This window comes from Sturnus vulgaris, chromosome 1 (assembly GCF_052056855.1).
Source record: "Sturnus vulgaris isolate bStuVul1 chromosome 1, bStuVul1.hap1, whole genome shotgun sequence".
NCBI classification, from domain to species: Eukaryota; Metazoa; Chordata; class Aves; order Passeriformes; family Sturnidae; genus Sturnus; species Sturnus vulgaris.
In genome coordinates, this window is record NC_142243.1 from 156,679,331 (window position 1) to 156,705,965 (window position 26,635).

The 26,635-nt window shown below is 47.8% G+C and overlaps 2 protein-coding genes and 3 long non-coding RNA genes across 10 annotated transcripts; 4 read left to right on the forward strand and 1 right to left on the reverse strand.

Moving 5' to 3' along the window:
- The first annotated feature begins 733 nt into the window (after positions 1–733).
- On the forward strand, positions 734–6,404 carry LOC148225649 (nucleolar pre-ribosomal-associated protein 1-like). 4 transcript variants are annotated; one of them, XM_088154648.1, is made up of 7 exons: positions 1,104–1,460; positions 2,321–2,453; positions 3,359–3,465; positions 3,559–3,675; positions 4,314–4,452; positions 5,157–5,350; positions 5,579–6,404. In XM_088154648.1, the coding sequence occupies exons 3-6, from the start codon at positions 3,460–3,462 to the stop codon at positions 5,288–5,290; spliced, it is 396 nt and encodes a 131-aa protein (XP_088010774.1). In that variant the 5' UTR covers positions 1,104–1,460; positions 2,321–2,453; positions 3,359–3,459; the 3' UTR covers positions 5,291–5,350; positions 5,579–6,404. The 4 variants fall into 4 exon arrangements, with proteins under 4 accessions (XP_088010790.1, XP_088010784.1, XP_088010774.1 ...); XM_088154672.1 differs by lacking the exon at positions 1,104–1,460 and having other exon boundaries at positions 2,319–2,453; positions 5,579–5,683; positions 6,047–6,404; XM_088154664.1 differs by lacking the exons at positions 1,104–1,460; positions 2,321–2,453 and adding an exon at positions 734–880.
- Positions 6,405–10,868: 4,464 nt separating this feature from the next.
- LOC148225650 (islet amyloid polypeptide-like) lies at positions 10,869–17,664 on the forward strand. Of its 3 annotated transcripts, none has more exons than XR_015798632.1 (6): positions 10,869–11,316; positions 11,979–12,077; positions 14,263–14,472; positions 14,881–14,977; positions 15,114–15,250; positions 16,942–16,997. XR_015798632.1 is itself a non-coding variant. In XM_088154676.1 (6 exons), exons 4-6 carry the CDS (start codon positions 14,898–14,900, stop codon positions 17,398–17,400), a joined length of 387 nt encoding a protein of 128 aa, XP_088010802.1. In that variant the 5' UTR covers positions 10,869–11,316; positions 11,979–12,077; positions 14,263–14,472; positions 14,881–14,897; the 3' UTR covers positions 17,401–17,664. The 3 variants fall into 3 exon arrangements, 2 of the variants coding, with proteins under 2 accessions (XP_088010802.1, XP_088010806.1); XM_088154676.1 differs by lacking the exon at positions 16,942–16,997 and adding an exon at positions 17,229–17,664 and having other exon boundaries at positions 15,116–15,250; XM_088154680.1 differs by lacking the exons at positions 10,869–11,316; positions 11,979–12,077; positions 16,942–16,997 and adding an exon at positions 17,229–17,664 and having other exon boundaries at positions 13,857–14,472; positions 15,116–15,250.
- Positions 14,979–17,339, reverse strand: LOC148225651 (uncharacterized). The gene is made up of 2 exons (XR_015798633.1): positions 17,200–17,339; positions 14,979–15,626 (listed from the first exon to the last, which is right to left on the reverse strand). It is a non-coding gene; the product is annotated as an uncharacterized LOC148225651 (long non-coding RNA).
- Positions 17,665–21,251: 3,587 nt separating the features above from the next.
- LOC148225652 (uncharacterized) lies at positions 21,252–22,415 on the forward strand. The gene is made up of 2 exons (XR_015805210.1): positions 21,252–21,336; positions 21,998–22,415. It is a non-coding gene; the product is annotated as an uncharacterized LOC148225652 (long non-coding RNA).
- A 671-nt stretch (positions 22,416–23,086) lies between these two features.
- On the forward strand, positions 23,087–25,177 carry LOC148225653 (uncharacterized). The gene is made up of 3 exons (XR_015798634.1): positions 23,087–23,493; positions 24,566–24,712; positions 24,967–25,177. It is a non-coding gene; the product is annotated as an uncharacterized LOC148225653 (long non-coding RNA).
- The last annotated feature ends 1,458 nt before the right edge of the window (positions 25,178–26,635 follow it).

The following is a 26,635-nucleotide window of genomic DNA, read 5'->3' on the forward strand; positions in this document are numbered from 1 at the left end:
TGCATGAAAAATTGGGGAAAAATCAGTAAGAAATGGGGGAAAAAATCCATGAAAAATGGCGGGAAAAATCAGATCGGCGATCGATAGCTAATGCGTGCCTATGGATTAGATCGGCGATCGATTGATCGCGCCTGCCGATCGATTATATCGGCGATCGATTGCTAATGCCTGCCGATTGATTAGATCGGCGATCGATTGATCGCGCCTGCCGATCGATTAGATCGGCGATCGATTGATCGCGCCTGCCGATCGATTCGATCGGCGATCGATTGCTAATGCCTGCCGATCGATTCGATCGGCGATCGATTGCTAATGCCTGCCGATCGATTAGATCGGCGATCGATTGATCGAGCCTGCCGATCGATTAGATCGGCGATCGATTGATCGAGCCTGCCGATCGATTAGATCGGCGGTCGATTGATCGAGCCTGCCGATCGATTAGATCGGCGGTCGATTGCCAATGCCTGCCGATCGATTAGATCGGCGGTCGATTGCCAATGCCTGCCGATCGATTATATCGGCGTTCGATTGCTAATGCCTGCCGATCGATTGCTAATGCACACTATTTGCACACTCCTTGCACACCCTTTGCACTCATACAGAGGCAGGAGGTTTCTCAGTTCTGGTCGGGGTTTTTTGGGGCGTTCATTCAGGGGGATTTCCTCAAGGATTGGGACACTCCTTGATTCCATCCCTTGCCTGTCTCCCGAGCGCCACCCTGTGGGCAGAGCGCGGTACTGCGCGCCTGCCTCTCCCAAGATGGCGGCTCGGGTGTCGCTCCCCGACCTTCTAACTCTGGCTGCAAAAGGAGGGTGGCACAGCAAGGAGCCCGCTCGCTCTAGTGGGATGCCTGCGCACGACGCCGACACCGATCCCACGGGTGCGATTTTCGGCGGCGTTTCCAATCGTGCGGACATCTCCTTCAGCCCGCTTCGGCCCGGGGAAGAGGGGCGGGGCCGCCAGCGATGGTGCCGGCGCAGCCCGGGCAGGCTCGGGGCGGAGCCGGGGCTTGGCGAGGCGGGGCACGGAGGTCCCGGGGACGGGACCGGGCGGGGCCGGGGCGGTGCTTTAGGGGCGGTCCCCAGTGGTCCCAGGCGGCACCGGGGGCGGGGCCGGGTGATCCCGGAGCGGTACCGAGCTGTGCTGGGGACGGTGCTGCAGGGGCGGTGCCGGGCCCGCCTCAGGGTGATTGAATGCCCAGAAATCGCCTCCTCTGCCCCGTGCTCACACTGAGCTGCGGGCTGCAGCGTGCTGTCGGAGCTCCGCACACAGCACGGATTTGGGCTTCCCCTCCTCTCAAACCCTCTCCCCCTTCTTCCTCCTCCTCATCTTCCTCTTTTTCCTCTCCCTCCGCCTCGCCCCCCTCCCCGGGCCCCTGACTCCCCCCGGGATCCCCTCCTCCGGAGGCGGCCCTTCCGAACCGACCCCCCCTCCAAGCCCCGGAGCCCGAGACCATTAAGGTAAGCTTTGGAATTGAAATATCAGGATATTCACTCTATCCCACTGGCCTGAAATTTCAGGATTGTACGATTTTTTCTTGAAGCAGTTACCTTTGCTGCAGGATTGTGTGGTCACCAGTCTCCTTTCCTGTGACTCTTGTTGAAATTTGCTGTCAGATAACCGGCTAGTAACGAAATATTTGACAGAAATCAATGCTGTGAACGGACTTCACTGCAGCAGTTGATGAAAGAGCAAAGAAAATGTCTGTCGTGTTTACGCACCCCCCCGAGGCTGAATGAATTCTGATACTGTACTAAATCAGTGCAGTTGGTGCCTGCAAAGGTCTTGACATTGATCAAGAAGATATTGCTTTGGATTTTTACTTTTTATCAGCGTTTCTTTAATCTGTACTTCAGCACTCTAGCCTTTCATAAGTCTTCTCCGGTTTCCTCTGGCCCTGCAGAGTAGTCCTCTCTGTTATTGTCTGATCCCAGCTTTGATGCAAGGAGGACTTTTTGTCTTGAAAATTAGCATCCCCCTCTGCATATTTAAATTAGTTATTTGACTTTTGAGAAAAAGCTGGTCAGCTCGAAGTCCACCAGACACCAGAGGCTGCTGTTTTTAGCACCTTATTCAAAGAGGACATCCTTTAGTTACCTAAGTAGGGGTAGAGATTTACCCTTAGGAATAAGGAATAAATGCAACCAGACTGTCCTGCCAAGAAAAAAATCCAGTTACAGTGACTGAATTAGGGTTTAGTGGCCCTTGATCCTTGCAAGGGATTAAAGGCAGGTTCACTTGGTCTCCCAGCAATGAATGTCTCAACCGAAAGCTGCTCAAAATGTGCCGTTTTTCTGATGGTTTTGGATTCTTTTGCCAGGTGGGAACATGGACTGCTTGACTTGTTCCTGTGTCCACTTTCCACTTCAGTCCTTTGCATTTTCTCTGAAGGGAAAGCAGGAACAGGGAAGTTGGGGCAGTTCCGTCAGCAGAAAGGCTGCTAAGAATAGATGGTAAGGACTTACTTTTCTGCACAGTGCCATGTAACTGAAGGCTCGTTTTTGGATTTCACATTCTGTTCCTGCCTGGTTTTGTGAGAGCTGCAGGTGCATTTCTGTTTCCAGACCCTGCCAAAAATAGTCGCTTATATTATAATGAATCCTTTTTCCTTCGTGTTTTCTTGCTTTAAAAGAATTCCCCTGTCAGATTGATGTGAGCAGCAGTTGTTTTTAGATCTGCTGGTGTTGTACACGGAGTAACTGTAGAACAAATGAGTTGTGATGGCTTCCTTGTATTTGATGTGTGGAGAGGAGCAAAGGCACAGATTCATCCTGTGTAATTGCAGTCGTCCAACGTAGGTGCCAGGGTTGGCAAGCTGGGCAAGGTTTCCTCTCTTGCTGGGCCTTAGGGGGAGGGAGTTGAACCCTGGTGTCACTCGGATTCCTTCCTCTTCTCCCTCCTCCTTTCTTGCTTGTAGAGCTGGAGCTCGGGGTCACCGAGTTTGGGTGCTCGCAGTCAGGGCCTGAATTTGGAGAGCAGGAAAGCGGGGGGAAGTTTCTAGGCACGTCAAAGCCTGTCTCTAGGGTGTGGGACTTGTTGGTCTTCCTCACCACCCCCAGCAACTTGCACTTCTCTCTGGACCTTGCTGTGGTCACAGCCCACTGCTCATTTATGTGACTGTTCATCCCTCTGCCTGATTGCTTTAAGTACAAGTAGCCTGATTCAGGTTTAATTTAGCAATGATTTTCCTTTGTTTCATCGGTAGTTTTCTAAAACTCCCCTACAGGCTATTTTGAAGGTGCTTTTTTCTTTTTTTTTTAACTGCCTGTGATGATAGAAAGCTGTACGGCCCTCTGAAAGCAGTATAACCTGCTTTCCAAAAATTACAGAAGTAGGATTTTTATTGTCCACTATGCAGCTGAAGTCCCCCTAGTGAGCCTCTTGAACTGAGGGTGAGGAGAGCGGCAGATACGACTCTTCATCAACCTGCTCTTCTTTTCGTTCCTAAAAGAAGGAAGCATGAAGGTAACTATAGAAAAAGATCTGCATCCCTCGGGGTTTTGTATTTTAGGTGTTTTGAGGTTTATTTACACACCTCCTCCTTTGTTTCCTGGACAGGTTTTACGTGACAGTGGAGCGTTTGAGGACACGTGGAAGGAGCTTTCAATTTGGCTGGAGCACTTGGATAATACAAAAGAAGACCAGAAGGAAGCAGTGATTCAGTTTTTGGAAAAGGTAACGGTGTTCAAATCAGCTGGATAAAAAAATGCAAAGAATAGTGTTAGTGGAAACTGGAGGTCTTGTTGCTATTGTTGAGAAACCTGTCAAAGACCAGCGAATGAATTCTGAGAAAAGCCTTGTTTGGGATTCTTTATACGGAGGTGGCATCCTTCTTGTGTTCAGTGGGAGGGCAGCCAAATGATTTGTAGGAAAATGAAATCCAAAAAGATCAGCTGTTATTACAGCATTGTTGGTGTAAGGGTAGAGTGGTGTAGGTGTGGGTAGCTTTGATCTCCTCTTTAGGTGCCGACATTATCAGAGCTCAGTAGATGGTGGTCCTTGACAAGGAAAGGTGACACTTGCTGTTTACTCTTCAGGATGTTGAATGCCCAGTGCTTTGCCTCCACTGTGGTCTGCCCAGGTACTCGGTGTGTGGTCGCAATCTAGGTGCCAAGTTGTGGTGGGTTTTTGTTTTTCCATCAGTGTGGCCTGTAGAGCAGGAACTGTAGACAGAATCCTGCAGAAGTGCTATGGAAGTTGTCCTCATAAAAGCTGCCCAGCTTTCAGCACGTGGTCGTTCTCAGTACCGTGTGGTTCCCCTGCACTTGCCAGCCAGCAGGTGCACTTACCTTTCTCCCCACCTTTGCTGACAGATCCTGCTGAAGCTGGTGACCAACCCCTGTCCCTACACTGACAAGGCAGCAGACCTGGTTCAGGCGGCCAGCACGCTCCAGGTGGCTCTGTTTAAACAGGACTCTGATAACATCAGCATCCCCGTCTCTCACATTGATGGTATGTGGTAACCTGTCAACATCCCAACTCCATGACTTGGGGATACACTTTCTAGCCCTAATCAGCAAACTGGGGATGGATAACTCTGGCAATCCTGTTAAGTAAGGGCCCTCCAGGATTCAGCTCTCCACGTGTTCTTGGTATCAGAAGTCGAAGTGGAATTGCCAAGTTGCCGCTTTACCTCTGAAAGTAATTTCTGCCGTGGTTGTGCCACTTGAACGGTATTTGAAATCTCTCTTCATGCTCTTGCAGCAGCGTTTTTGAACTCAAATGGAAATCTAGCCCTTCTGCCTGGGACTGTTGACAGAGTCATGGAATCCCAGAGTGGTTTGGCCGGCAAGGCTCCTTAAATCTCATCCAGTTCCAGCCCTGCCATGAACAGGGACACCTTTCAGTAGCCCGGGCTGCTCCAAGCCCCAGTGTCCAGCCTGGCTTTGGACACATCCAGGGATCCAGGAGCAGCCACAGCTGCTCCGTGCTGGACAGCAGCATTGAAAGGCAGAGTGAAGGTTCAGCTGTAATTTAGGGTTTGCACTTAACGTTGTATTGTGTGACAAATGTGGCTTTCATACTTTTTTTTAATTTTTTTTTTTAATTAAAAAGAATTAAAAAGATGGCTTGTATTCCTGGAGTGTTGCATTCTACGTCTGTTGTTTTTCCTGTTAGTCTGGATTCTTGCTTTGATGTTTTTCTTCACTTATTAGATGTCCTGGATATGGTGGATGTCCTGATCGAGGACAGTGATGGCTTTGATGAAGAAGTTGGGTTCTCTTTAAATGAAGACGTGATCATTTCCCTTCAGTGCTGTTGTCCCTGCTGCATTAGAAGCCAGGAATGAACAAGTCCACGTGGGCCTGGATGCTGATCCCTCTTGCTGGTCCATGACAGCATGTGACAGGTGAGATTTCCAGGTGTCTGATTTAGCAGGAAACTGGTTTGTTCCTTCTTGTGAGGAGGCTCATTGGCTTTGCACGGGCAAAGCCACTCCACGTTTTCCATCTAGGAACAGAGCTGGGGAGCTGTTTTAAAACAGAGTCCCAGAGGTAAACAGCTTGGCTCGGTATTTCTGTGTGGGAATAGAAGAATATCTGTGTCTTCTGATTTTTCTCTCGTCTTTCTTCCACAGGTGTTTTTGTATTCCTGACTTGGGTTTCCATCGGGGACACGTGGCTTGGAGCTCAGGAGCCGGATCTGTTCCTTGCCCACGGCAGATTGGTCTGCACTAGTGCAGGTGACGAATTACAGGATGGCTTGGGAACTCGGAAACAAGGAGAAGCAAGTCTTATGTGTCTTTGCAAAAAGATTTGGCTACCACAGGGCATTAATTCAGGGAGTTAAGACTTCATCTTTAACGTTCTGTGCTCTGCCAGCATCACTGCGAGCCCTGAAAGCCTCCTGAGCTGTTCTCATACAGACCTATCTTGTTTGGTCAAAAAAAAATCTTAGTTTAGTTTCGTCCAAGAAATGTTACTACTCTGTGCGAGCTCATGGGGAAGCTTTTATTCGGCATCTCTCAGTGGGACATTGAAAGTCCAACTTCCCATTTCTTGCACAGTCTGAGAGGCAGTATTACTTTCTATCATTTTTATCACAGGCATTTTAAACTTTTTGAGGAACCGGCAGGACTGTTTGTGTGGAGGCGTGCGGTTCACAGCCATCCTCTGTCCAACGTAGGATGGGAAAAAAAGGCTGGAGAGCTTCCTACAAGGGGCTGTAAGTGCAAATGACCAGGAGCCCGGGGTTTAGTCATGATGATTTAGTATTTCTTTAAAGACTCTGATTGATTTCATGATGCCAAAACCAGTATGGATAGAAGACTGAAGTCAGGAATCACGATGGTCTCCTTGGGTTTAAAAAGCTTTAATGGTGTTTCAAGACATTTGTATGAGACCTGGTTTGTTTTTTCTTACCCTTTTATTCAATCAAAAAAAAAAAAAAAAAAAGCCTTGATCCATCACTGCTGCTGTGATGTGTGACAAATGCCTGTCCTCCCTCCACGTGGAACAGGTGAGAGGTGGAACTGAAGCCCAAAGAGTTTTCTGCCCACTGATAACATGTGAGTCATATTGGGAATTCTCTGCAGAATGGCAACAGTTGTTCTTGAATTTGGCCATGAGGGGAGTGGAACATGGCAGCCCGGGTCTGAGAAGGTGCAGTGCCAGAAGGAGAAGCTTTGAAATGTTAAATCAGGATTGATTCAGGTGACTCGCGACCGCGTGCTGTGCCCAGGTCCCTGGTAGAAATACTGTGCAGGGAAAAGCCAGAGCTGCCTGTGCTATGAGCTGAATTTTTTATTGGGGGGGGGGGGGGGGGGGGGGTGTGAAATAAGAATGAGGTGCAAATGAGGGAATTGCTTGTGTGTGTGAATATTCTTGTCCTAAAGGAGCGCTGCCCGGTGCTCCTCCCTTGCTGTGCCCCTCTCCTGGTGAGCCTCTGTCCTGCTGGCCGTGCCTCTCTGTCTCCGTGCCTGTGCTGCTCCTTGCCCGTCTTTGCCCGCCCCGCACGGGCTGTGCTCGCTTCCTCTCTGGCTCCTGGGTTCCCTCTTTGTCATGGTACCCCTCAGTCCTTGCTGTGTGTTTGGCACTCTCTGTCTTTTCTCCGTCCTTCTCTGTGCCTCTGTGGTGCTCCCTGTGCCGTTGTTTCCCGTGGGATCCTTGTGTCCCGGTCACTGTCTGTCCTAGGGTGATGTTATGGTGTTTCTATCTCCAATCATGTGTCCTGATTATGTTTGGTATTATGTCCTGTGCTTCCAGGACTGACTCTGAGAGTGAAGCTTTGTTTTGTCTTGTTATCAGCCGGCTCACCTCCCCCATGGTCTATGTTTAGGAGAGGTTTTAGCTCGGTTTGCTTGCTTGCCTGCTTGCTTGCTTGCCTGCTTGCTCGCTTCTGCCTCTTTTTCTTTCCTTCGCTCTGCCCTTGCTTTTTTCTTATTAGTTAGTTCAGCTAGGCAGTCCAACTTTTTCCCTGGACTGTTTTCTCTTCCACCCCGTCCCCTCCCTCTCCTGGATACCATCTGAACCTGTTCCGGACGGGGACCTGGGAAACCCCAAGAAACACCGGGAGTCTACACTCTGTCACCTGCAGCAGCCATTCCCAAGCGCCAGAGACTGATAACTGGGCGACCACTCGCCAGAGAGACTGAACTCGTCATCCCTTCAGAACGGTGAAAGAGTTTTTTGTCAGCTGGTGTTGTCTTTTTTCCCTGTGCTGGGGAGTGTCTTGCTTGTTAAATAAAGAGGTTTTTTTCTCCCACTCTTCTCCGAGGAAAGTCTTCCCGAACCCGGTGGGGTGGGGGGGAGGAGTCGTGGGGTTTGCTGTCTGGGGGCTCCTTCTGGAGGTTTTCCCCCAAATTTGCCCAAAACCAGGACACTGTCCCTGTTCATTTTTAATCCCTCCCTCTTGTGCTGCCCATCCAGCATGCCAGGGGTTTCTTTTCGTTTTTTGGTTATTTTTCGTTTTCATTTTTCTTCTTCTTTTTTTTTTTTTAGGGGGGGTTCCATTTCATCGTGCACCTTGATGTTGATTTTCTTCCCTTGTCTTCTCTGCTGCCCCTCCTCCTTTCTGCCCCTTGTCCCCTGTGTCTGCAGGGCTGGGGAGGAACTTCAGCCCTTGTGGGGGTTGCCCTCCCTTTTCTGGTGTCAGCAGAGTCACTTTCTGTGGGATGGACACATGGGAGGGGTTGCAGTCAAGTGCCCTGCTGCTGTCCAGGGCAGTTGGAGTCGTTCTGTGCCTTCTTTGGGGTGAGGAAAAAAGGCTGAGGGGGGCTCCGACGTGGTTTGGGGCACCCCAAGGTCCCTGGGAGAGGGAGCCGGGCTGCGCTGGAGGAGCAGGTGAGTCGGGCATGGGGGGGGTCATGGTGGGTGCCAGAACATTGAGAGGGAGGGGTGGGTGTAGAATGCATGAAAAACAGAACCTTAAAAAACAGCTAAATATAGTCTAAAAGGAATGTTTTATTGGTTTGTGTTTGGATAGAGGTAGGGTTTTTTTATAGATACTGTAAATAGAAAAGATAAAGAATAAAAATATAGAAGCAAATAAAAGAAACCAATATATAAATATATTACATTACATTATATTCTGTTATGAAAATAGAAATATATAAATATTTAGACTTTAAAAGGAATGTTTTATTGTTTTTTATTTGGTTAGAGGAGGGTTTTTAATAAATAATATAAATAATATAGGCAAAAATATACAAATATGCAAAAATCGATACTGACATAAAATTATTATAACTATATATGCATATATATATGTAAGTATAAATATATAGAAATAAATATAAATATAAAATACATGTGTTATGAATGATGTTCTATTTTTCCCAATTTATCAAGCAACAAGATTAAATTTAATAGTAAGTTTTTAATAGTAACAAAATGAATACAATCAAAGTGTATATATTTAAGAATATACAAATTTTGGCAGTAAGTAATTTAGTATAATTGAGGTTCATATAAAGCATAAGCAAAACCGACCGGGGAGGGGCCCCCCTCCGACCGGGGATACGGGGAGTGGCTCGTCATTCCTCACGTATCAAAGCATTCGGGCTAACAATCCCACTTATATACTATAGGCTACAAAAGTTTCTAGAAAGCTCCTCCTAGTTTCTATTCCTAAGATCTACGTAACTATACTGCACGGCGCATGCTCTACTAATGGGTTAGGGGGTCTCTTATCTTTTTAAGGGTCTTATTTCCCGTGAAGGTCCATCATCTTCATCAGTGACCGAGGTGTGACCTGCAGGTAGCGCAGGCGCCCTGTGTGACTGAGCAGATGTTTTCCATAACATGACTTTAATTAAGTCCCATGCTTGGGATCATTCCATTTTTGACAGCTTCAAGGTTGAAGCTGTATTTCTAGATGCCGCTTATCAGACCTTCGTCCTTTGACTATTCTTATCTGATTTTCTTCTAACCTCCTTCTTTGACTCCCAACCTCTGTAAGATGTCTTTTATCCTGTCTCACCCATCTCCCCCTTCTCACTCTGTAACAATTGTCTTCTATTGATCTAAATACAATTTTGTAAATATAGTTACAACTTAATTAGCACGAATCACATTTATCACACATGTATGTAGTATGTAATATAAATAATTTATCGATTTTAATATGTTATATTAAATAGTATTTATAATAGAATGTAAATAGCATATAGTATATTAATATACTAGTAAAAAATACATTAAATAGTATATAAATATAGAATACACAATATAGACATATAAATCTACAGATATAAATATGAAAACTAAATAGAAAAATATATTCAAATATAATTTAAAATAATCGAGTTTTTTGTTTCTATTTGGTTAGAGGCAGAGCTTTTAAATAAATAATATTAAAAACTATGAACCTACAAATATATATGGATATAGATAAAATAGAAATAACATTAGTAATATAAATCTATGTATATAATGAATAATAAAATAATATTGTATGTATGATAAATAGAATAGCAATTAAACTGAATATATGAAATATGTATAGATTATGAATATAAATTAAATATTAAAAAATAGATGATTTATATATATAAATCGGGAAATATCCATGAAAATTGGGGGAAACATCCATGAGAAATGGGGGGAAAAATCTGTGAGAGACGGGGAAAAATGGGGAAAAAATCCACGAAAAATAGGGGAAAAAATCCATGAAAAATGGGGGGAAAATCAGTGAGAAATGGGGAAAAACCCAGTGAGAAATGGGGGGAAAATCAGTGAGAAATGGGGAAAAACCCAGTGAGAAATGGGGAAAAATCAGTCAGAAATGGGGGGTAAAAACCAGTGAGAAATGGGGGGTAAAAATCAGTGAGAAATGGGGGAAAAAATTAGTGAGAAATGGGGAAAAATCAGGAAAAAATCCACGAAAATTGCGGGAAAAAATGCTTGAAAAATTGAGGAAAAAATCTGAGAGAAATGGGGAAAAAAATCAATGAAAAATGGCGGGAAAAGGTTTCTCAGTTCTGGTCGGGGTTTTTTGGGGCGTTCATTCCGGGGGATTTCCTCAAGGATTGGGACACTCCTTGATTCCATCCCTTGCCTGTCTCCCAAGCGCCACCCTGTGGGCAGAGCGCGGTACTGCGCGCCTGCCTCTCCCAAGATGGCGGCTCGGGTGTCGCTCCCCCGTCCTTCTAACTCTGGCTGCAAAAGGAGGGTGGCACAGCAAGGAGCCCGCTCGCTCTAGTGGGATGCCTGCGCACGACGCCGACACCGATCCCACGGGTGCGATTTTCGGCGGCGTTTCCAATCGTGCGGACATCTCCTTCAGCCCGCTTCGGCCCGGGGGAGAGGGGCGGGGCCGCCAGCGATGGTGCCGGCGCAGCCCGGGCAGGCTCGGGGCGGAGCCGGGGCTTGGCGAGGCGGGGCACGGAGGTCCCGGGGACGGGACCGGGCGGGGCCGGGGCGGTGCTTTAGGGGCGGTCCCCAGTGGTCCCAGGCGGCACCGGGGCCGGGGCCGGGTGATCCCGGAGCGGTACCGAGCTGTGCTGGGGACGGTGCTGCAGGGGCGGTGCCGGGCCCGCCTCAGGGTGATTGAATGCCCAGAAATCGCCTCCTCTGCCCCGTGCTCACACTGAGCTGCGGGCTGCAGCGTGCTGTCGGAGCTCCGCACACAGCACGGATTTGGGCTTCCCCTCCTCTCAAACCCTCTCCCCCTTCTTCCTCCTCCTCATCTTCCTCTTTTTCCTCTGTCACTGCTGAGGCTCTGGAAAGAACTGAAATTCTGCAGGGAGAGATGTCCTCTCGTGGCCCCAGGGACTGCCTCGGCACGGGCCAGGAGCGCCTCCGGCCCCTGCCTTCTCCTGCTTGAAAAGATCACCTGGAGCCCGAGCTCGGGGGGGTGAAATCAGCTGAAATCCAGGTAACTCTGTCAAGTGCCCCCCAGGGACATCGGCGGGGCTGGGGGATGAGGGTTTGAAACAGCAAATTCTTTGGAATATACACCTGTCCCCGTGCCGATGCTGCTGAGCTTCCTGCCACAGTATATCCCCACTCCATGAGGCGCTGTGAGGTTATGGCAGTGGGAATTGAGCAGGGAATTCGGGGCTATGGGCATAATTCACGGGAGCTAGCAAAGCTGACAGCGAACCCCAAATCGGGGCACAGCACAGAGAACAATCTGTGTGCTGCCCTGTCAGCTCAAGCCCCTGGGCTGGGAAGTATTGGGAGTTAAATGTATGGAATTACACAAATCACAGCAACTGGCATCACCCAGAGGGACAATCCAAGTCCCAAACAATTCCTCCACAGTCCACTCTGGGAAAAACACCCTGTGCCTGCCAGGAGCTCTGACCCTGCTTTTCCTACCAGCTCCTGAGCAGTGTCAGGGCCACCACGACGCCTTTAAAATCCAGATAAACCCCAAATCCTACACAGTGATTAATCCAAAGAAAGTACTGAATTGTTGTCATTAAAAGCTCAAAACTCATTAAGAATTCTATGACAACACTGTAATGGACTCCCAGGAACCTCATGAATGCTCTCGGTTTCATTTTTGTGTATTTTTACTCCCTCATTTGGCAGCTTGTAAAACTTATCCTGGAATTCAGAGGTCAAGCAGGATCGACTTTGGATTGACCTTCACCTCTGTTCCCACTTTGTGCAAACACAACTCGTGCCCAGGTGGGTGAACTCATCACCTCAGCTTTTCACTCCAGAGTATCCCCTCCTTATTTCCCTGTAGATGAACTCAGATCCACTCCTCACCTCCACTGGTCATCCAAGCGTCCATTCTGTTCCCCACAGGCCCTGGTGGCCCCAGGGAGCTCCCTTGGCCTTTCTCCTGCCCCTCTGCAGCCGGAGGTCGCTACACAAACAGTTCTTGTGTCCCCTCTAAATGACCCCGGGTTTTCTGCTCAATGAATGGCATGACCCGTGCCCACTGCTCATGATTCACCCAACCAAAATCAAGAGCAAATGTTGCTTGGGCTTTAAGAACTTGAAATAACTCTGAAGCAAAAGAAATCACCTTTTTCTTCTGGTTTTTATTTTTATTTTTTCATTTAAGATGCTGGACTTGCCTCTGTGGATGTGTGCTGAGCTCTCACTGCAGGGGACTGTCAGGCCTGAATGGCTGTGAGTTCGTGTTTTTCTCAGTAGGGAATCAGAAATTATTCTTAGACCATAGAATTGTTTTCTGAAACCTTTCCCCTTTCCTCTTTGTGCCTTTGAATTTTTCAGCTGTTCCCTGTTGTCACTTCCCCTGCCTGACTTCTGTGCAGCTCCTAGCTGGGAAAAACTGGGAAAACTTAGGGGGTACAGAGGTGGAATTTTTGGCTGGATTTTTCTAACATTTCTAATTTTGCTGAACTTATTTCCCCAGTGAGAAGAGCACGAACTCACAGCCATGCAGGCCTGACAGTCACTGCGGGAAATCTGACACAGTATTAATAAGTAACCTTTCCTGAGAGCAGTCACCACCCCAGTCCTCCAGCCTTGTCAAATGTTTGCAATGAATGGACCCAAGTTCTAATCCTTAATCTAAATTTATGTCAGCTTTTGTTAGAAAGATACCGGACAGTAAATCATACAAGAGAATTTAAAAATTGCACAAAGAATAACAGGCCCAGACCAAACCCAACCGCCCCCATCAGTGCTCCACCCCAATTTTGGGAGAAACAGTGATACAGTTTATAAATACTCTCCTTCCACACTATTCAGTCCTTCACCGCACATCCCCAGAGAGGAGTCCCTCAGACCTTGCTCCCCTGAACACCAGGAGAGCTGGAGTTTCACCCAGATCCCACATTCCCATGGCAGTTAATCCCAGCAGGGAGGCAAAGAGGAACCCTGCATCCTCTGACATAGCCCACAGCACGGGCAGCACCAGGAGCCCTCCAGGCTCAGACCTCTGGTGCTGAAGCCTCTGGGCTTTGGCTGATCAAACACCACAGCTCTTGGCAAAGATGCCAGGAGAGTCGTGATTCTTCCTGTCCTAAAAGAGAGGAGGAAAAGAAAATTAAGTCGACTGCAGAAGGATTCCAGCTCTCACACTTCTGGAGGGGGGAGAGGGAGGGGGAAGTGATTTGCCTAATTTCCACTGAAATCAGAGGTTAATGGTTCTAATCTGTATCCTTGGAAATCTGCAATTAGATATTTCGTCAACACTGGATTTAGTCTATTAAAAGCTGTACATTTTTCCCTCAACCATACTTTATGCATACTAGAGAAATAAATTTGCACGTTTTCTGGCTTTTCTGACATTTCCTGGCTTTTTAATCCTAGTCTTTGCCTTCTGAAAAGCATTAATTGACTCAATTTTCACTCATGACAAATCCACCTGGTTTTTAAAATATGAGATTTTACATTCATAGCGACAGAATTTTCATTGACATTTAAACTTGACTGGAAAATGTGCATGATTTCTACCGTGTTACCCTGAATGAGAACTCTATCTGTCAATTTAAATAACTTTCACTCTTTTCTTATTCATCATACAGCTTTTATCCCTTCAGATACCTTTGCTTTCTATCTATATTGTACAGCAAACCTCCACAACTTTAACTTTTCCATCTTTTCTGAGACATGTTTTCTTGTATTTCAATTACCAGTGGCCTGGCGTTTCATTTGCTCTGGCTTTCTTTGTGACTTTTGTTACCTTATTTAGCCCACGAAAACACCCACAGGGAATATAACCACAGCAGCTTATCAGAGCTGTAAAATTGAGGCTACATTTCTGATGTGCAATATGCTCTTGCAGTACCTTCACGAGGGCATTCTGCATACAGCAGGAGAATATTTACTGATGTACTAGTGCAATAATGACCCACCTGCCTCTGCTCCTCTCTGGGGCACTTTCTGTCTGTAGGGATTGGAATTAACGACAGTCTCTCTGTGCTGCCTGATGTCAGAGCTGAGAAAGGTGTCGAGGATATATAAGAGTCGTGAGACTTGCCAGAAAGGAAGAGGGAGAAGGATACTCCAGAGCCAGATGCAAGCGTGGAATTGTTGCATGCACACTTCCTGCTAACCAAGAGGGCTTGCTGGCTTCTCCAGTTAGATCTGTGACCACAAAAAGGTAAATACTTTGCCTTTTTTCTTACTTTCCCTGCAGTGCAAAAGATGCGCCTTTAGAAAAGCTCTATATCCCCTATTATTAATCAAGAGCATTTTTTCAGGAAAAGACTAAGACAGCTTTAAAGTAAACTGCACTGGGGACCAGAATTTGAGACTGGGATATGTCAGGAAATGCAAATCAGAGATAAGGGATAGGATTGAAACTACTGGATGGAAAATGAGCATTTACTGCTGAGAGCCATATTTCTGAAACTGAATTGTGTCACTAAACTTGAAGGGATCATTTTTCTCACTCTAGCTTGTGAAAAAGACTAATTGCTCTTGATTTAGGACAGAATGGGCATCGGTGATAGGATGTGCTGAAGAGTATTTGGGTTAGCTTTCAGTTTTGAATCACTGTTCTTTTCAGAAAGTTTGGAAGGGAAGATGCACAACCTGAAGTTGTCAGTTTTCTTCATTGCACTTTCTGTCACTCTGAGCTGTTTGGAAGCTACACCTATTGAGGGGTGAGTGACAAATAATCATGTTTATTTCTTTTTAGGGAAAAAGGTGTTCAGATTATTGCATGAGTTGCTTTTGCTTTCATGTCTTAAATAATATAAAAATAGAGTTATTCAAGCTCACTGTTTTATTGTTGTTCAGAGATTACTGTCTCTGGCTGATGATCTATCTGATGGTACTTCCAAGAGACAAGGATGGATGTTGCCTGTAATGTCACACAATACACTCTCAGGACTCAGTGAGGAAATGCCAGAACAACCAGCAGCAAAGACAAAAAGGTATTGATTTTCCTTGTTTCTTCCAGCCATATCAGATTGAATCATGAAGCAAACTTTGTTCCAGTGATATCCTGCTATTTGAGAGACTTTGCTTCTGCTTTTTTTCCTCAGGAAAAAAAAAAAAAAAAAGATATTAAAATATCCTTCTACTAAACAGAGCTTTCCTATAAGCATAAAGATCAGCTTTTCTGTAACAAAAAGATCAAAGCATTTAGGGTCGAAAGTGAAATCCAGGGACTTTGTTTCAAATCATTTGATCATTTTACGATTATAAACTTTCTTAAATTAAAGAGGCTGCAAACTCTACATTACCTTGTGAAGAAAGGTGCATTTTGCAAGCGCCTTCCTTTTTAAAAAGTTCATCAGATTTCCAAGCCTGGGGGGGAAAGAAAAGAAAACATACCCTTCTTAATAATACTGCAGCTCTACTGGAATGGAATTATTTTATGGTAAAAATGCTTTCAGTAATTAAGCAATTTTAAAATCACATAATTAAATATTAATCATAAGAAGAAGGAAAAGAAGAAATTGATTCTGAGAGAATTTCACTTGTCTGAAATATATTGTTATTTATAAATTCAATTTCAGGACCTCTGTGAGAACCAGTTGCTATTTGAACCTTGTGTGGTAAGGACTTGAATAAAACCAAAAGAAATATCCATGAAAGTCAATGGGAGGTTATATAAAGCCCTATGCAACAATTTTCTTGTAATGCAATTACACATTTAAAATATTAATTGCTTAAGAACTGCTGCCTATCTACTAATCAAGAACCTGTATAAGACAGACATTCCTTTCATAGCTGCCTTTCCTCTTGTATTATTAGATCAATACAAATAACTTCAAAAGGTTATATGACATTTTAGATGATAGATTTAATAATCAGTAAGCAAAGGAACACATTGGTAACTGCTCAGAGTTTGAAACTGGGATATAGCTGCTCTTCACAGTAAATTTTAGCCACAAAGTGATATCTAATTCATGCCATATCAGCATGAAGAAGTCCAAGAAAATATGCAACAACTCAGTAGGCAATCTCTGCGAGCAAGTATTTCTGTTTGAAGGAAGAACACAGTAATCTAAGAAACAAGTCTGAAAACCCAAGCTAACCATTACATTGCAATTTAAAAAAACCCCTCGTGCTACATAGGTTTTACGTGGAGTTCTGTAAATGATCTGTCGGTTCAGATCATAAAATGTTATTTCTAGATACGGATCCTTCCTCGGACACTCTTTAAAGTATCATTCAGCAAAGGATTTTCTCTCACCACAACAGAACTTTCAATTTGCTGGTGTTTCAAAAGAGATGTGGCAGGTTTTTCTTTTAGATGAAACCTCTGTTTAGTCAGAGCTAAGTGGGAAGAGAGACAGAGCAAAAGACCATCCTAAGTGATTCTGCAGTTGGCAGAAGCTGGCAATGCCTGCTACTTCTCATGATATGTGGTGCAGATGGGAGAAAGAGTCTTTGGGTTTAATCCACTTGCTGTGGACTGGAATATTACCACTCACTTCAGTGAGAGCAGGATGTAATTCTGTGAAAACATGAGAACTGAATAAATGTTAGTGATCATCATTATGTTAGTAATCCTCATGATATCAGCAAGAGCTCTAAATAGATTTAGAAGTTCAGCTGAAAGTTAAACATTTAATCATTGCTTTCACTTTGTGTCTCACCTATACTATCATTACAGGTCTTCTAAATGTCATAAACTGCTGTGCAGGATATCAATAAAAACGACATATGACAGTTCATGTCTCTGCATTTGAATAACCTCCATCATTAAAACTGATAATAGCACCCAGCACAAGGATTTTTTTCAGGAACAAAGTAGGTGGTGGGAAGATTCTAATGTTCCTGTATTTGTGCACATATTAAAAGAACTCCCACATTAGCAGAGCTCAAATGACTATGAGAAGTGGCACACTCGATGGCTCATTGTTTGACTGACTGCTGGCTGTCTTTGTTTCACCTTGGCAGTCACCAGCTGGAGAAGAGGAGATGCAACACGGCCACGTGTGTGACGCAGCGCTTGGCCGATTTCCTGGTGCGCTCCAGCGGCAGCGCCGGGGCCCTTTACCCGCCCACCAACGTGGGCTCCAACACCTACGGAAAGAGGGACAGAGAGCCCCAGAGCCACGCACAGCTTTAGGCTCTGGAGATGGCTGCTGACACTAGAAGCTCAGTTTTTATTGTATCAACAACCTCTCGGTCATTTATTACTTGTAGAGTCTTACCAGTGCCTTGTTTTCTCTGTGTGTGTGGGGGGGTATGTGATTTATGTTCATCATTCCACCATGCATGTACAATGACATGCATAGGCTATTCTTTCAACCCCATTAAGAACTCCAGAAATCTGCTTGTTAAAATCCTTTGTAAAAATCTGTCACAATAATAAATGGAAAAGTAATGGCAACAATGTTATTATTATTATTATTATTATTATTATTATTATTATTATTATTATTATTATTATTATTATTATAAGGATGAAAAAGATAACCCATGATGTGTATGTCTTTATAGTCACAGTCTGGTAAGAGAAAGAAACCGCCTTAATTAAAGAACAATAAATATCAGAATGCTAGCAAAAGTTATGTCCTAATGAAAGTAAAACAGAAGAATCTTCTGTTTTTTAAACATCTACAGCATCTTGTCTGGTACAGTTGAAGGAACAACTAGATGAGAAAAGATGCTGCATTGTGCACCATAATCAGACAATTATGCAGTTAACTGATTGGCCTGTTTCCACTATAACATACAGCAAGCAAGGAAACGTGGTCTTGCAGCACAGACTTCTGTGCCTACTGAGCAGGGGATTTTAAGGATTTGCAGTTCTTATGTTAAGATGATATCAGTAAAATGTAAGCATAATAAGTATAATAATATATGTAAGTATAATAAATATGAATAAGAGATAGCTCTGATACAATCTAGGAGAAACTCTCGTCCTTGGGTATTCCTTTCCTTAACTACAGTAACAAAGGGAAGAGAAAAAACAATGAGTAGCTCAAGAACCAAAACACATCATAGAAACTCAGTAATTTTTTCCACTGGCATACTTAAATTGCTACCAAAATCCAGGGGAAATATTTCAGAGATGGGCAGACCTTAATGAGAATCTGACGGCATTATTTTCTCCTATCTCAGCCCAGAATCAGGGCAGGCTTAAAAACCTTTAAGTTCCTTTAAATTTTAAGCAAATTTTCATAGAGGTGAGCTGTTTCATTTCACAGAAATGGCTGTTTTGTCCACACTTCCTCAGTGAAGGGTTCACTGTTGTCCGAAAAACATTATTGTCCAATTATGAAAAACATTCAGCAGAACCTTAGTTCTGGAGAGGCAAATGAAAGTTCAATAACTGCCTTCAGTTGGTTTGTTTCCGTTACAAAGTATACCTCGAAATAGAAACATTTTTGCTAATTTAATGTTAAATGGCATATTCACTTCATTTCACACACAAAAAAATGCATGGGAATAAAAAGTACAGGATTCCTCCTGTAAAAAGTGTTATTAATTACTCTCTTTATTGAGGGAAGTTTCAACCTTCATTAAAGTTCTAATGGATATTAATTCTGAATTTTATTGAGAAAACCGTTTATATGCCATTGAACTAATACTTCTGCCGGCTTGAAATGCCTTCCATTCCAGTTACTTTTGAGTTACGCTGCACACACACTGTGCGCTTAATTTGTTTTTCATTTAGAATATTTATATTTCAGAAAACAAATGAGAGAGAGGACAGCTTTGAAGTGTCACTGCGAGATTGTTTGTACAGAGCAGTAACGAAGTGGAGCCTTCCCTGTGGGTAGCTGCTGATCTCTAGGCTGATCCCAGCCCGGAATATGAGCCACGCTTTATGCACCAGATTTTGTTTTTTCAGCTACCATTTGACAAACACTAACAAAGCACAGGCTGTCCATGCACAGGACCAGTGAAACTGGGTACATTATTTTCTGCCTCACACACTCTCGAATCTGGTGGATTGGATACCAGCATCTATTTCACACAATCAAACTATTCCACAAATACTGAAAAATCTAACTCGGTTCCTAAGTCAGTGAAACCACCAAGAGAGAAAAGAGGGGGACCATCTCACCTGTCTTTAGCTCCTCTTTGTCTAACCAGTTGTCAGCGCTCTCCTGCTATTTGGTGGAGGAAGACTACTTCCAATTCATCCCAGCTTAGACACCTATTTTAGGATGGGATTAATCACGCCTGAAGTGCCTCTATTTCTTCGCTGATGATAGAGAGTGTCTAGACAATTAGCTGAAAATGAGCACTTAGATTTAAGATAACTAGAGTTAGTTGACAGGAATCTCATCTGCATTTGGTATGAACCGTTCAAACTAAAATCAAAGAGAAAAAGATTTGGTAAAAAAAAACCCCACACCACCAGCACCTCAGACTCCAAATCAACTTTCATTCTGAGCTACGTTAGTTAATTCATCAGCCAGAGCATCTTGAGAAACTTCCTTCAGTGAGATTTGTTCCCGCCCGTACTCCCTTGAGAAGACAGCTCTGCTCCCTCCCTCCTGCTGTTGCTGCACTTGGCCTCTCAGAGACGAAGCATCTAGCCATAGTAAGGCTGGATACAAGCACAGTCCAGGGCTAAATGAGCCAGGAAAAGAATGGACTGTAATGGAAAAAAGAAAATAAATACATTTATTTAATAATGAATTAATTACTAATAAGCATTTAAGCATTACTTCATCTGCTCTGGTCATGCCAGGCAAGCCGAGGGGGAGCCCCGGGCCGGGCAAGCCTGGTAAGCCGAGGGGGCGCCCCGAAGTGGGGGGGCCCCGCGCCGGGCCAGCTGGGGGGGGCGGGCCCCGGGGCTGGGCAAGCCGAAGGGGCGGTCCCTGGGGCTGAACAAGACGGGGGGGCGGGCCTCGGCGCTGGGCAAGCCAGGCAATCCGAGGGGACGCTCCGGGCTGGTCATGCCGGGCAAGCCGAAGGGGGGGAGCTCCGGGCTGGTCATGCCAGGCAAGCCGAGGGGGAGCCCCGGGCCGGGCAAGCCTGGTAAGCCGAGGGGGCGCCGAAGTAGTGGGGCCCCGCGCCGGGCCAGCTGGGGGGGGGCGGGCCCCGGGGCTGGGCCAGACGGGGGGGCGGGCCTCGGCGCTGGGCAAGCCAGGCAATCCGAGGGGACGCTCCGGGTTGGTCATGCCGGGCAAGCCGAAGCGGGGGGGCTCCGGGCTGGGCAAGCCCCGCGGGGGCTCCGGGCTGGTCATGCCAGGCAAGCCGGGGGGAGCCCCGGGCCGGGCAAGCCTGGTAAGCCGAGGGGGCGCCCCGAAGTGGGGGGGGCCCGCGCCGGGCCAGCTGGGGGGGGGCGGGCCACGGGGCTGGGCAAGCCGAAGGGGCGGTCCCTGGGGCTGAACAAGACGGGGGGGCGGGCCTCGGCGCTGGGCAAGCCAGGCAATCCGAGGGGACGCTCCGGGTTGGTCATGCCGGGCAAGCCGAAGCGGGGGGGCTCCGGGCTGGGCAAGCCCCGCGGGGGCTCCGGGCTGGTCATGCCAGGCAAGCCGGGGGGAGCCCCGGGCCGGGCAAGCCTGGTAAGCCGAGGGGGCGCCCCGAAGTGGGGGGGGCCCGCGCCGGGCCAGCTGGGGGGGGGCGGGCCACGGGGCTGGGCAAGCCGAAGGGGCGGTCCCTGGGGCTGAACAAGACGGGGGGTCGGGCCTCGGCGCTGGGCAAGCCAGGCAATCCGAGGGGACGCTCCGGGTTGGTCATGCCGGGCAAGCCGAAGCGGGGGGGCTCCGGGCTGGGCAAGCCCCGCGGGGGCTCCGGGCTGGTCATGCCAGGCAAGCCGGGGGGAGCCCCGGGCCGGGCAAGCCTGGTAAGCCGAGGGGGCGCCCCGAAGTGGGGGGGGCCCGCGCCGGGCCAGCTGGGGGGGGGCGGGCCACGGGGCTGGGCAAGCCGAAGGGGCGGTCCCTGGGGCTGAACAAGACGGGGGGGCGGGCCTCGGCGCTGGGCAAGCCAGGCAATCCGAGGGGACGCTCCGGGCTGGTCATGCCGGGCAAGCCGAAGGGGGGGAGCTCCGGGTTGGTCATGCCGGGCAAGCCGAGGGGGAGCCCCGGGCCGGGCAAGCCTGGTAAGCCGAGGGGGGCGCCGAAGTGGGGGGGCCCCGCGCCGGGCCAGCTGGGGGGGGCGGGCCCCGGGGCTGGGCAAGACGGGGGGGCGGGCCTCGGCGCTGGGCAAGCCAGGCAATCCGAGGGGACGGTCCGGGCTGGTCATGCAAGGCAAGCCGAAGGGTGGGGGGGCCCCCGTCCAGGCAAGCCGGGGGGGGGGCCCTGTCCGGGCAAGCCGGGGGGGGGGGGGCTCCGGGCAGGACTTGCCAGGCAAGCAGGGCGGGGGGCCCGGTCCGGGCATTCCTAAGGGGTTGCCCCGGGCCGGGGAAGCCGGGGCGGGGGGCCCCGGGGGGGGCAAGGCGGGGGGGAGAGCCCCAGGCCGGGCATGCCGGGTGGGGGGGGAGGTAGCCCGGGTTCGGGCAAGCCGATGGGGCGGTCCCTGGGGCTGGGCAAGACGGGGGGCAGGCCTCGGGGCTGGGCAAGCCGGGATGGGGGTCCCCAGGCTTGGCTACACGAATGGGCGGCGGGGGGACGGTCCCGGGCCGGGCATGCTGGGGGGGGACGGTCCCAGGCTGGGCAAGGCGGGGGCGGGGGACGGTCCTGGGCCGGGCAAGGCGGGGGCATGGCCCGGCCCCTCAGTGTCCTACCCGGAGCCGGCCCCCGGGTGACACTGTGGCTTTGCAGGGCTGGAGAACTTGGTGTCCGTCGCCAAGACGCTGCCGTTGCCCCACGTGTACGATGTCGTGGAAGGACACGTGAAAATTTCTGTGGAATGTGCTGAGATATTCAAACTTCTCAATGCAGAAAGGAAGCCTGAAAGTGAAATAAGTTGCATATGGGGGTTGTAATTCAGGGACTAGCAGCTGCAATCCCAACAATCTCACGCTGGAGAAGAACCAAGAAAAGGTCGCCAAGGAATGGGCACAGCCCCCAAGGCTGCCAGAGCTCCAGGAGCGTTTGGACAATACCCTCAGGGGTGCCCAGGGTGGGATTGTTGGGGTGTCTGTGCAGGGCCGATTGTTGGACTGGATGATCTTTGTGGGTCCTTTCCAGCTCAGAAAATTCAGCGGTTCTGTGAATAAATGCTTTGTGGTGTAAATAACTCTTAATAATCTAATATGGTTTTGGGTTTGTGGTTTTTTTTTTTTGTTGTTGTTTTTTTTTCCTGGAAGTAGCAGTGGCAGAAGCACCTACCAAGTGCCAGATGCTCTTTTCTGTTTGTGGGTGTTACTGGCTTTAGTGACACACACAACCAATAGTCCTGTGTAAATCAGGCTGTTAGGGTTCTTGAAGTGTTATCAAAATACCTTTTAGGAAATAAGGAGATCAATAGAAGCAGTTAAAAAAGCAAAACTAAAGTAAGCTAGTGAAAGTAAATGTTTTTAGATACCTCTCTTATACATCAGTATTCCTCAGATGCCATTGGTAAAGTTGACCTCATTTTTCTCATTTCAGCTGGGCACGATTAGTCCTCATCAGAATATGATGAATGAACAAAGAGTTCAACAGCTTTTCACTGTGAATGCTGGTGCAGCATTGCTAACTGCTTGCAATGTAGTATGGCATTGCATGTCTTTTTAACCATCACTTGCTGTTCTTTGCCTTTCAGTATTGTTTCTGTCTGTGTCATGTTCAGTGACAGCCTTTGCTCAATATCCTATTGCTGACAGGGGCTGATGTTTGTAATGGGCACAGCCCCGGTGCTGTACGGTTTCTGGATTCTTCTGGAAGGAATTAATTATGAGACTGGAACAGCCCCAATGTTTTCTTCCAGCATATTTCATTTTTTTCCTCCACTTGGGAGCAACCATCACTTGAAGCATTGGTTTCTTGAAACTACATGCTCTCAGAAGTGATCTTTTCCAAGAGGAAGCATTAATTTGGGAGAGAATCTAGAAGTTAATGTCACTTTCATATGTGGAAGCTTTCCTCTTGGAGGGGGGTTATTCTTTTTCTTAATGGCGGTTGTTACTGTTTGCTCAGGTAATAATTTCAAGTCAGATATTAACTTACTTTTCTGTCCTGCAGATGCTGTTAATCTTTCAAGCTCTGGAAGCCATTTTACTGAGGACAGCCAGCGACCTCTCACATTTTTCTGTTGTGGGAATGAACATTGTCAAAAAGTTGATTAATTCCTATGTGAAACTGATCTATGCTGCTTTGTATTCTGAAAATTGCAAGTAAGTCTTCTTGGTGACCTGGTGGAGGATCTCTGCCAATTGGTCTGGAGGGACTGGACATCGCAAAATTCATCTTGACTTATTGCTAATAATCTCCTTTTATTTAATAATCCTTTTCCACTTGTCATAAAATAATTGCCTGTGGCAGTCTTTGGAAAGTGGAAGCTCTGATACATCAGACAATCCAGTGCTGTAGGATACTTTCCTGAAGCTGTGGTTTTCATCAGCTGGGCCTGTCCTAGTGAGAGGTTTAAGGTAGTATCTCCAGCAAATTCTATGGAACAGAATGAACTGCTCTCAGGGAAAAGCTGAATTATTTCGTAAAGTATATTTTCGGGATAAACCAGAGCTAATCTATAGTATTCAGAAAGGACGTTTTAGGGCGGAATCTGAGGTGATTTCTGAGGGACAGAATGAAGTTGTCGCAGGGGAAAGCTGAGTTACTGTGCAGTGGATTTTGTGGGCTTCAAGATGAGGTATCCTGTGTTTCACTGAGGGAGAAGCAGGAGCTGTGAATTGTGCTGAGGGCCATGGGGACACCGAGGGAGATGCAGGTGCCGCGAGTGAGGTTCGGGTGTCTTGAGGAACACGGAGGGGCCAAGTGTCTGAGCGAGTGTGGCTGAGCGAGAGGGAGGTGCCTGACTGCGTGTGTGCTGGGTGACCTCCCTGTAAGCAGGGCTGGGTCTTTGCTTTGCTGCCCTTGGCCTTTTGCCACTGTTGCTGCTTTGGCTGGCTGGAGAGCGGGGCGACCCTATAAAAGGACAGTGAGAGCCCCAGTGTGTGCAGGCCAGGGGGGAAATGGAGCTCCCCCAGGCCACCCTGTAAGCAGGGCAGGGCCTTTTGCCCACGGCCCTTGGCTTTGTGCCTTGGCCACCCCTGAAGCCCCTCAGCATTTTTAGGCCTTTATGGCCTCCCTGCAGCCCCCCTGGGGCAGGCGTGAAGCTTTGGTCTCCTGCTCAGCGGAGGCAGGGCCCCCACAGGCCCTGTGAGCAGTGACAAAAGCAGTTATCTGTGTTTAAGGTCTGAGTTTCTGGTGCAACACTGAGCATCCATTACTGTTGGTTTGTTTTAGGCTTGGACTTGTATAAAGGTGAGACTCCCCCCTCACCAATGGGCCAAGAGAGATGGTTTCCTGCAGTCCTGAGAACTTAGGAAGTATTCCAGGAGTCTGTGATGAAGCCTTGATCTTTTCCTGTTTGGACATGCCATTCAGGAAGAGGTGAGTAGCTATGGTGATTTGAGGAGGTAAGGTGGATTGGTGTGGGTCCACTCATGGTTGAGCAATGCCACATCACCTTGTCCCCCCCTCAGCCACGCATAGCCTGTGATGACGGTGTCAGGCTCTGCGTGTGGCCGAATCCTGTGGCCCGAGGGCGCAGGCATTGTCAGGAGATGGTGAGCATCAAAATTGTCAGGTTTTGGGTGATGGTGCTCCTGAGATAATGCACTAATATTTGATTTCATTAATTGCAGTTGACATCAGTGACAGCAGCGCTTTGAGAGCACGGAATTGTCAGAGGATGAGATGGCCTTCCTTCACACCTGCCATGGGCTCACATCCCCTGATGTCCGTGAGATAAGTGGAGGGCTTCCACCCACAGGGGGGATGGAAGTGGGATGTGGGGTCAGGACTCTTTGGACGGGGTTTTTGAGTCAGGTTTGGAGACGAGGATGTCTAAGCTGAGTCCCCTATGGACATATGTAGTGTAGATCTGAAGATGCTGAGGTGCACAGGGCAGAGCGGCCCTGGTGTTTGTTGTGTCATTTGTCTATCGTGCAGTGTGTGTCTCGTGTGGCATGTCTTTTCCCTTTGCCCTTCAAGGTTCTTTTTGGAAACTCTGACATCATTCTTAGCATCTCTCATTGCTGCTTTCCTCTGCCTGGCACTGCAACAATCAAACCTTTGACCCAAGGGATTGGACAGGTATTAGAATCTGACTGGATGCTTCTCAAGAGAGATGAGATGTCTTTTTTAAAGGTCTTGTTCTGTGCACTGGAGAGATGCCTTGTACTGGATTAGGACTTGCAGGAGTGTGAAGATAGGTAGAGGATTCTGAGCGTAGGGTTCTCGTGCATCCATCTTTGCCGTTCTTGGAATGAATCGTCCTGTTAGCGTCTTGTTCCTGCCGGCTTCTCTGAGCCTCATCAGGTCAGCGTCGCTCTCATCTCGACCGTGTCCTTCCTCGTTCTCTCCGTGCTTGCAGTCGCTCTTCTGAATGAGTTTTCTCTTGCTGTTGCGTCCCCTTGTTTGTCATCCCCTGTGTCAGAGGCGTTTGCGTGTCTGGCCTGGGATCGTTCTGCCCTGCTGCGCAGTGTGAGAGTGGGGGTAAAAGCATAAATGCTGGGGACTTGAAATTTGTAATGCAGAGTATATTTGGATTCTGGATGGTTTTCCTAGGTAGAAACAAGGCCTCTGGAGCTGTGCAGGGCTTTAACCTTTGTCATAACTTCCTTTCAGATGCAGATGGTTTAAATCAGAAGCAGAGCGCCCCATTGTGGGTGAGGGGGTTGCCCCAAGCAGGTCGGTGACTGTTTGTCCTCGCCGGGGAAGCATAAGTGGTGGCTGTGTTACAGCACTGTTCTTTCTCTTTATTTTTAGGAAGTGATGCTGGATATCAGCTGTCAGGTGGAAGTGGGCAAGGTGAGCAGTGACAGAAGCAGTTATTTGTGGTAAAGGTCTCAATTTCTGGTGCAAGTCTAAGCGTCCGTTACTGTTGGTGTGTTTTAGGCATTGCACTTTTATTAAGGTGAGACCCCTCCTCGCTAAGAAAAGTGGTTTTGCACTGTCCTGAGAACTCGGGAAGTATTCCAGGAGCCTGTGATGAAGCCTTGACCTTTTCCTGTTTGGAGATGCCATCCAGGTAACCTTCAGGAATAGGTAAGGAGCTGTGGTGAGTTGGGGAGGTAGGGTGGAGTAGTGTGGGCGCACTCAAGTTTGAGCAATGTCGCATCACCTTGTCCCCCCCTCAGCCACGCATACCCTGTGATGACGGCGTCAGGCTCTGCGTGTGGCCGAAGCGTGCGGCCCTCCAGTGTTGTCAGGAGATGGTGAGCGGCAGAATTGTTATGTTTTGGCCGATGGTGCTGCTCAGATCATACACTGATGGTTGATTTCATTTATAGCGGCTGACATGAGTGACAG

What these genes read in the sequence shown, in the direction of transcription:
- LOC148225649 (XM_088154664.1), top strand. An exon ending in TGATTCAGTTTTTGGAAAAG is followed by an intron (nt 3,676 to 4,313) that starts GTAACGGTGTTC and finishes CTTTGCTGACAG; the next exon opens with ATCCTGCTGAAGCTGGTGAC. An exon ending in CCCCGTCTCTCACATTGATG is followed by an intron (nt 4,453 to 5,156) that starts GTATGTGGTAAC and finishes TTCACTTATTAG; the next exon opens with ATGTCCTGGATATGGTGGAT.
- LOC148225650 (XM_088154676.1), top strand. Translation starts at nt 14,898, where the DNA reads ATGCACAACCTGAAGTTGTCAGTTTTCTTCATTGCACTTTCTGTCACT. An exon ending in GAAGCTACACCTATTGAGGG is followed by an intron (nt 14,978 to 15,115) that starts GTGAGTGACAAA and finishes TGTTGTTCAGAG; the next exon opens with ATTACTGTCTCTGGCTGATG. An exon ending in CCAGCAGCAAAGACAAAAAG is followed by an intron (nt 15,251 to 17,228) that starts GTATTGATTTTC and finishes TCACCTTGGCAG; the next exon opens with TCACCAGCTGGAGAAGAGGA.